A 10099-nucleotide genomic window follows, 5' to 3' on the forward strand; every position below is an offset into this window, starting at 1 on the left:
CGGAGCCTGCGCCCCGCAACGGGAGAGGCCACAACAGAGGGAGGCCCGCATACCACAAAAAAAAAAAAAAAAAAAAAAAAGAATTGGTCCAAATATCCTTGGCCTAGGAAAAATCAATTAATATCCCTAATGAAACTCATTCAAAGAAGGCTAACAACATTGCAAAGTTTCTTCTTTTATCATCATCTCCCTGGTCTTGCAACTCTTCTCTGAGGTCTTTATTTGCATGTTTAAAAGAGTCACTGATGCATTATGGGTTCAGTGACGAATAAACTAACTTGGGCAATGACAAAGGCACAGACAGTGGTTGCTGACCAAAGTAATTCAAGGGATCTGTTTGTGGTACACTGTTTAGCAGATGTCATGCCAAGGAAATTCGATTAAACATTCTCTGTGTTAAAGGATGAAGCAGAGCTTTTTAAACATATGGGTCACTGTGGACTTAAAGTACATGTTTTACTTGCAGACCATGTTAAAGAACATATTTATTGTGAAAATAAAGAGACTACCATAACGGGCCTTGAAGTTTATGAGTAGGGCCTTAAAAACTGAATATTAAGATCTTATTACTAGCTTCACTGTCTACACTTAACAAAGGATTCAGAGAATTGGTTTTCTAATACCATTTTCTCTCCAAAGTTCTGTGTTCAGTAAGTGGCTGTAAACTTAGCTCTTTAAATATGAATTTTTCAAAGCTGTCGATAGATTTTCCTTAGCAGCCTGTGTCTTGGGTGTTCTTGAGCTGTGTCTGCTTAGGCAGTGGTCCTTCCTATCACCTGGCACTGTGAACTGAGGGATCCAGCAGACAGGGCTATTGTTTTTGGCTTCATGGTTATTAAGCATTTGAGAAAAGAAATTTAATAACCTGCTTTTGCTGAACAGTTTCTCTGCCAGTGCTTACCTTTATTTTTGAGGATCGTACTCCTAGCCAGCTTGCCTAGAGCTAACTTGTATAAACACTGCAGGAAGTCTACAAGTATCTTGGCCAGGCTGGGTTGGAGGAGGTAGTCTCCATAAGACATGGCTTCTTCCTTTCTGAATCACAAATCTGCAGGCCCAGTTATTTCAGAGTGTGCACACTGGCTTTTCAACCATAACCTAATTGCTGCATATTTCTTGTTGGAACTAAATCGGGAAACACTCAATATTAGGAAACTTAAATTTGGCAGTGGTAGAGTGCTACACGTGTCTGGCTACTTATGGCTAATAATTTAAAAAAACAAATGAAATGATTCAAATTTAATTGTACTCTAAGACATCATTTCTCCAGCATTGCTGGAGGTGGGAACAAGACAGATAAGCTATTACATAAACGGATTCTCTAGGTAATGTAGTCTTTAGACACCACCTAAAAATTGTATCAATTTTGTGAGACTACCTACCTAAAAACATCAATAGCTTTGCTGCCTTTTATATGAGTGTCCTACTTTAACCTTCCTAAATAACAGAAAATCACTTCTTTTCTGAGTATCAATTATTGTATCCTGATGAAATCTTGAGGGATTTCAGCAGGATACAATAATGGGGTAAGAGGGTTTCTGGCCTTCTGGAACATGGTGCCAGACCACTGTGCTTTTACTGTTTCAGGACTATATTTTACAGCTCTTCTGGTTTCTCTCTTATTGTCAAATGATTTTACTTCTTTCTCTCAGCTTACCTGTCTGGCATGCCCTATGCACCCAAATGCCTATTTTATTTTTTTTGCTCTAAATAGTTAGTGGCCTAGAAAATTAGAACAGAAAAATAGTAGAACTATTTCTACTACATATGAATGAATGGGCTCTGCTTGCAAATGTGAGTAGCTCCCTACGAGTAAATTGAAAAGGTTTGATGATATGATATCAGCTTAGTCTTCTAACAAAGGTGTATGTTTGTTTGCTTTTTTGTTTGTTTTTGCATCGTCTTGGGCTTTGACTGTCCCCTTGGTTCTCTCCTAAGCTCTGGAGTTGAAATGTCAGAACTGCCACCATCTGAAAATCCTGTTGATTAGTTTCTATTGTCATACTTTGGCTTTAACTGACTTAAGTCAGTTTTTGGTTGCAATCCAAACGTTATTAAATTATTTAAATTCAAGTGTAAATGACAGTGCTACAGAGAGTATTGTAGCTTCAGTTCTGCATCTGCTTTGAAACGAATATAATTGCACTTTGCCACTGTGTCACAGCTACAGTGCCTTTCTTAGATTCTCATCATTCTGAAATTACTTTACTCACTATAGGCTACTGATAAAATTGAAGTTTTTGGTGGGATGGGGCAGTGAAAACACAAGACTGCCTAACCAACACGTTCAAAAGTGAGAGAGCCTAGGAGTGATGAAATGAATGAATATAGTCCGAGAATTTCCTGTCCAACAAATGTTGGTAACTGAATTTATTTATTTATTTAACATATAAATGGGGAATTCAGATATGATTTCCTCAGTGCAAATGAGTAAGATCTATTTCTAGCAAAAGTATGGTTTTGGCTGTTATCTACCATGAGATCCTTTGGAGTAGACACAGAAAGATGTATAAAATTGGTTGTAAAATTTTAAAAAATCTGAGGGTAGATTCTTTTAAATACAGAAATAATGTTTAAAAAATGAAAACAAGGGGCTTCCCTGGTGGCGCAGTGGTTGCGCGTCCGCCTGCCGATGCAGGGGAACCGGGTTCGCGCCCCGGTCTGGGAGGACCCCACATGCCGCGGAGCGGCTGGGCCCGTGAGCCGTGGCCGCTGAGCCTGCGCGTCCGGAGCCTGTGCTCCGCGACGGGAGAGGCCACAGCAGTGAGAGGGCCAAAAAAAAAAAAATGAAAACAATACTGAGAGCATCTTTACTGCATGGAAAGTAAAATCATGAATTCCACAAACATGAAATAAATGAATCATTCCAGAAATATGGCAATAGGAACAAAATTCTGCACAGCATTGTAATTAGCTGACCTAATACTTACACAGGGAAAAAAAAGTTGGTCCCATTTTAGCCATAAGTATTTGCTGCCTTAGCAACTAAATCTGTTCATTTAGTGATTCAAAGTTTAGCTCAACCTTTTGGAATGAGTAATGTGTGATTTTGAAATGAAATATTAATGTTATTCCATTTTTAAGAAACTTGAAAAAAAACAGTAAAAGTAATATTAAGAGTGGAAACTAAGATTCCACCCAAGAGGAACGTTATTAGATATGGACTTGATCAATGTAGGTAGGCAGATAATTAGATAAGCATTCACTCCAGGACTCTATCAGCATTTAAGCAGCATTTTAAACTGGGCTAACTAAACAGAAAATTACCACTTTATTAATAGTCTAGGAAAAACCTAATACATTGATTCTTGATATTGTTTCTGAATCGTCAAGATATTAGGCCATCCTTTCAACTAACAAAGAACACTTATTTTGTATTAAGGGAAATTTTAAAGCAAGATGGGTGTGGATTGTTTTCAGGAATAGGAAATGTAAGTAGTCGAGAGTAGCTAAAGCATTACCAGTTCACCATAAACAGAGCAAAAATGAGTTTATGAACATTTTGGCTACAAGATAGCAAAGAACCGTGTAGTGGAATTTCTTTTCGTCTGAAAAGAACTGAATTTATTAATTGTTGTGTAATTATGTAGCCAAAGCTCAAGATGGCCAACTCACTAAGAAATTACAAAAATTTCAAGCCATAAACTTTGTGAAACAAGGAAAAACAGTTATTACAGATTCTGTTTATCTAACTTTGAACCATACATCATGAGATACATTTGTGAGCAATTATCATGATCAAGAATTTCTGTCACATTCACTTCAACCACCAGTTTTAGAAAGAGACATGTTTTAAGAGAAAAAAAAAAAAAAAGGAATGAGATGCCCATTTCTGTAATATGAGAAACTTGAACTCTGTGGTCTCTGAAGATCTCTTCCAACTCTACCTCATCTCTTCTCCTGTGTTTCTATTATTTTAAGGTAACAAAGAATGCTAGGAAATTAGCAACAGCTTGTTTCAAAGATTACCTAAGGGTCAGAATTTATTATTTCTAAAACTGTGACTTCCTTAGTATTTTTATGTAATTTACAGCACTAATCCTAGATTTACAGAACTCAATAAAATGTGCTGTGCTCTTGAACTGTACTTAGGGGATAAAGCCAAGGATTTTCTTTTGAAGTTCTTAAACTGTTTTCTCACCATTCAGATTGATTTTCTATTCCTGTTCTGCAGTTTTCACTCCACTTTCAGGAAAACAGGCTGTCAGGATGAAACCAAACTTTTTAGTGAATGCAAATCTAAAGAGCTTCCATTCTTGGTTTTATGTCGCCATAAAGAGAATCTGACAGAACTGTCACCTACATTTTAACCACACCCCTATAATAAGAATGTAACAAATAATTCTGAGAGTCATATTAATAGCAGGGAGACAAGATTATCTGCCCATGTTCTCACAGTAAGCTAGTGGTGAAAGAGGGAATAAAAGCCAGGCTTTCAGGGCACTGGCTAGGCATTCTGTGTGGTCTCCCACATTGCTTCTCTTTGAACTTCGCAATTCAAAAGCAAAACTACCATAGCTATAATGCCACCGAGGACGTTGGCATTACACACCAACAGACAGTCCCCTTGTTCCTTTTTCTGACACTTTCTAAGCAACCATTGTCTTAGACGGTAAGGTGAACATCATGAGGATATAATGAAGTACAACTTGCAATAATTCCAAGTTTTGTTTCTGAGCCTATGGAACTATACATACCATGGCCATCATCCAGGAATTCCGTGATGGTGGCTGAGGTGCATTTGGACCAGGGCTTGGATGCATCAATGCTGGTTAGGATGGAAGACATTAAGCGCTTATCTTCTGTGGAACCGAAATTTTCTTCACAGAATTTGGAATCGTCGTGGGAGAGGCCAAGTAGGTGTCCTAAAGGACAGAACAAATGAAGTGCAAATAATGAGTGATTTTTGCATTTCAACTTTTCCTTGCCAATTATACTAGCACTTGACTTTTTTCCTCCCATTTGTATATGAGTTTATTTTAACTGCCTTTTCACACAGAGACTGGACCCCCAGGTAAATTAAAGCTGCATGTAGTTAGAGTGGTCACTTCTGGTGAATATTTAGAGGAAAAGTGAAAAATCACACTAGAGTAGATGTTCCTATAATCCATCTGGATCACACATGCTCAAGGATATGTAGAAACAGGCCTTATTTAGAATCTAGAATTTGCAAGGCAACTGTGGGATTATGTCATAGCCCTCACTACATATTCCTTTGAATGCTTGTCTGATTTTCCATCTTCTCTGATGAACTATAAGCCACAGGAGATCAGAGAGCATCTCCCCGCCTACCCCTGCCATCCACTGTTGAAAAAAAATCTGTATTTAACTCAATGTTCTGCAAGTTACAAACACTTAATAGATGGTATTTGAATGTCAGTGACTTCTATTTTCTTGGCCAAGTAAATAGGTAGCCATAAAAGAGATGACTAGAGGAGAAAAAAAAAAAAAAAAAAGATTTCAAGTAAATTTCTGTTTCCATGCATATGTAAGCTTGCTTCACTCCCATTTCTTTTAGTTATTTAGTGAGTTGTGAATGTACACTAGTCCTGCAAGTAAATGGTGTATATTTTGAAGATATACCCACTTACACTTAAGAAATGTCTAAAGCACCAAGATGCCCATTACAGAGTGTTAGCGCTTGGAGAGAAAACAAACACTGAGAAGGTAAGTGACTGTCCAAAACTACTCAGGTGGTGTTTGTGCTTAAGTCTACCAAACACGCTCTCTGCAATTCCACACAGCCATTCCCATTCTATCAAGCTAGGTATTATTTCACAGAGCACATACCCCATTCTTATAATCTGACTAAATTTTTTTGATTACATAAGATTAATTTTCACATAGTCTAAAGGTATAATGCATTCTCCAATAAATTTAAAATATTTTTGAAAAAAATCCAGGACAACAGTTTGGAGAGACTCTAAAAAGGGAAACAAGTCATCCTAGTAGTGTTTTTTGCAAAGCTTTATAGAATCATACACAAACCACCAAAAAAGAATGTGGAAAATACCACAGAAAAGCGATAACTGCATTCCCCTTGGGTTCCTGAAAGCCAATGGCAGGAACTTCGTCCATTCCGCCAAGAAAAAGTCCAGTGACCAACAGTAAAACCCAACAGAGATGACATTCTTTATGCCAAATTCCAACTACCGCTGGCCAGCTTGTTAAATCACTAACACCTCATAACAAAATTGTCCACTGAGCCGCTGGTTGATGTTGTGGTTGAAGTTAAGTGGCCAGGGCTCAGTGACCGTCTAAGGCTCCACATTTTGATGCTATTTATGCAGTTATTTACTTCAGTAGCATTTGCTAGTCAGCTTTCTGTGGGAAACCTCTCACCACCACTCACTCTCTATTTGGTCAGCAGCATAAACGCGGATCATAGTCTATACAGTACCTTCCAAGTAACATGCAGAAGACTGGAAGGAGCTCGTCCAAGTTTTGGGTGACATATTGAGTTTTTCACCGCCCTCACAGAAGAATAGAACCTTTCATTCATGTCCTATTCAAAACTGCTAGAAGTTACTTAGTACATCAAACACTGTTGAGAATGTAGAATGTTTATCAGCTAACACTGTGGCATTAGTGTGGAAGCTTCATACTTGACTTTTCCCCCCCCGGCATAGAAGAGAAAGGGAAAGTGGCCTAAGAGGACCTCTCTAATATGAACCCAGGTTTTCTACTTTAAAACATGTGATCTTTGCCCTCGATTTCATGATATTTATATTTATTTAATGGAGTAATAGTCTTTTCCTCCAAATGTATCTAAATAAATAGCACTTTTTATATGCCTTTGTATTACTGCATCAAGAGATATTCCCTTCATTTGGAGGCTAAATTTTAGATTTCCGATTTAAATACAAGCCAGGTGGTAAACACCAAATTCGCTTTGAGGGACCTGGGAGAGTACCTCCATTTTTTCTTTTATACAGAATGGTGAAGCCTATAATGTTAAATATCAATCATCTGAGCAAAGCAATTTATTATAAGATATTTTGGTCTCTTTTAATGAATCTTTCGGCATATGCTCTCTGGCCCCTAAATTGCTAATTTATCAATGTAATTTACTTGTTGCTGAAGATACGTATAAGAAATGCTTAGATGGCCATCAGAAAAGATTGCCATTCTGGGCATGAGCACATCTCAGTTCCACTTTAGCAAGAGCTGAAACGAGATGTGAATTTTGTAAGATTTCCAAGAGTCAGTCAGAAAGGGACTGCTTGAGGGTCAGTTGAGAGAGACAGACTCCTTGGAGGGAGGATGAATGTTCTGTTCTCCATGAAGAAAGCTTGTCAGCTGGCTGGGAGAGGTATGCTCTCCCAAGGACAATGAGAGTCCTGGGCAATGTGAAGAATGTTCAGGCACCCAAAGAAACAGGCGGCCAGTGCCACAGGAGCTGGAACCAGGGCACAGCAAGCGAGACCCATGTGATTTCCCGTCAGGAGCTGAAGAGGAATTGAAATGGAAGGACAATGTGAGGGATGTCTGGAAGCTCTTCTGGAGAGACGTGACAGGCATACTAAAGGCTGTGAGCAGCCAAAGAAATGGCATTTTCAAATGTGATTCCCCCAATCATTAAGCTAGGACACCTAATGTCAGCCTGAAATCTGCCAATATCTTTGAACCCCGAAATGACAAGATACATACAAAAGCGTACGTTATTTTCAAGGGACGCTTACATTAGAGATCGCACACTCTGATATTCAAAGCTTATTAACAGAGAAAAATCTGGAATCTAGGAAATTTCATATGTAATGTCACAGCTGACAGCAACCCATTTTAAGGAAATGTTGTGAAGAGCTTAATCAGAATTTATCACCATGTCACTGATTGCCTAGGAGTGACTTTTCCAGTGAGAGACTGTTCCTAAATCATCCACAGAAATGTTTAAAGATTAGAGATGAAGGATTTCTCCCACAAGCAGCCTTGAGAAGGACTAGCGCAGCTGAGATTTAAACACGTGTGCCCCAGAGAATAAAACAATGTTGGAGAAAATACTGACAACTCCTGAAATAACGTATTGTTTTTTAATCAAAATGTATTTTACGATGAGTTTTTAGAGCAATGCAGACCAGAGTTAGTTGAGGGGTGAGGTCTTGGAGGAGTCAGGGCGATGGGTTCCAGAAAGCCACAGAGAAAGGCGATTCTTTCCCTTGAAAGACAGAGGAGATACTTCTTTCTTTAGTCCAGGTATAGGAAAAGAGTGAGGAGGATTCAAGGCAATTTGGAAGCGTAAAGGAAGAGATCTGAGGAAGTTCAACCAAGCTACTCTAGTAAAATAGGATGTGAAAAATCCTAGTGAGAGGACAGGGCTGATATGGATTAAGGACCACAATTCAAGGTCTGGGTTTAAAGCAGAGGGTCCCAAAGACTCGCTGCAAGAAAGCATTAGCATTTGTATTTGGAACCATTTGTAATCAGTAGACGCGCAAAAGATTGAAGAGCAGCTTGTTGGCCTTAATGAAGTTAGGCAATCTTATTTACAATACTATCTTTCTTAGTGAATCTTTAATTCTTGACTCCTGTTACTGGAAGCCACTTCTCACCTAAAATCCCGACAGAGTTAAGGACCAAACACAGTTAAGTAGTGGGTGAGTTTGTTAATGGCATTTGTATTCACACACGAAATTTTTTTAAAAAGTATTACAGAAGTCAGGGTAAAATTTACAGAGTAATGCAGGGGTCCAATTCAGTATTTGCCCAAGTGATGCAGCCTCCAGAACTGTGTCCTGCTGTTTGAAATCATTAGTAAAACTCAAGGTGTAGATTAAATGGGTTTCTGTACAAAACACTGACCTATTTTTAAAAAAAAATTTTTTAACATCTTTATTGGAGTATAATTGCTTACAATGGTGTGTTAGTTTCTGCTTTATAACAAAGTGAATCAGCTATACATATACACATATATTAATAGATATTAAATCATGTCATAAATACAACAGTCCTGCTGAGTGACCATTACACAAAATAACCTCAGGAAGGAGTTTACTTGAATTATGCTAAGGAAATGAGTCTCATGGTAAATTACATTAAAGCAAAGTCTGTAGGGTAAGAGTCTGAGTTATAGTGTTAGTTCAGAAATAGCAAACAATTAGTCACCTGATAATTTTTCTAGAACAGTAATCATCTTTTAAAATTGGTTAAATGGGTGACCTTTCATTAAATAAATTTCATCTTGGACATTCACAATGTAGATTTTAAAAGCATCTTGGGGCTTCCCTGGTGGCGCAGTGGTTGAGAGTCCGCCTGCCGACGCAGGGGACATGGGCTCGTGCCCCGGTCCGGGAAGATCCCACATGCCGCGGAGCGGCTGGGCCCAGTGAGCCCTGGCCGCTGAGCCTGCGCGTCCGGAGCCTGTGCTCCGCAACGGGAGAGGCCACACAGTGAGAGGCCCGCGTACCGCAAGTACAAAAATAAATAAATAAAATAAATAAATAAATAAATAAATAAATAAATAAATAAATAAATAAAAAGCATCTTGTCTCCTTAAATTCACAAGTGAATTCTGGTGTTCTAAAATCTGAGATAATGGACACCCGGGTAAAGACATATTACTTTAAAGGAAAATGTTGGTGCAGCTTCTTATTCAACTCAGTTATTACCGTACAACTAGGGATGACTTATAACATTAACCTCAGGAGGGAAATTGGGTTGTTTTTCTAAACTTTGGTCTGTAAATTAAACAGAATTTCAAGCTCTTGTCTCCTGACCCCAAACTGACCAATAGACAAGGTGACACAGCACCACATCTTTAAAAAATGTCACAAGAAAATCTGTCATGTGTTTACTTAAGAAAGCACTGCTCAGATGAAGCATCTGTTTCTTAATGACGTGATGTTTTTATTTTTACTTAATTTTCCAGCTAAGATTATTGAGGTGCAGGAAGGTCTTGCCAGGGGTTGAAAAGAGAGTCAAAAGCTCACATGGGGGCTTCCCTGGTGGCGCGGCGGTTGCGCGTCCGCCTGCCGATGCGGGGGAGCCGGGTTCGCGCCCCGGTCTGGGAGGATCCCGTGTGCCGCGGAGCGGCTGGGCCCGTGAGCCATGGCCGCTGAGCCTGCGCGTCCGGAGCCTGTCCTCCGCGACGGGAGAGGCCACG

The 10099-nt window shown here is 39.1% G+C and overlaps 1 protein-coding gene across 1 annotated transcript in view; it reads right to left on the bottom strand.

The window, feature by feature from the left end:
• Positions 1 to 10099, bottom strand: part of ADAMTS5 (ADAM metallopeptidase with thrombospondin type 1 motif 5) — a 47461-nt gene that overhangs the window by 16355 nt on the left and 21007 nt on the right. The window contains exon 3 of the mRNA XM_007124154.3: positions 4698 to 4865. Coding sequence (XP_007124216.2) covers positions 4698 to 4865 — 168 coding nt within the window. The remainder of the gene's footprint in view (positions 1 to 4697; positions 4866 to 10099) is intronic.

Source organism: Physeter macrocephalus, chromosome 1 (assembly GCF_002837175.3).
Source record: "Physeter macrocephalus isolate SW-GA chromosome 1, ASM283717v5, whole genome shotgun sequence".
NCBI lineage: Eukaryota > Metazoa > Chordata > Mammalia > Artiodactyla > Physeteridae > Physeter > Physeter macrocephalus.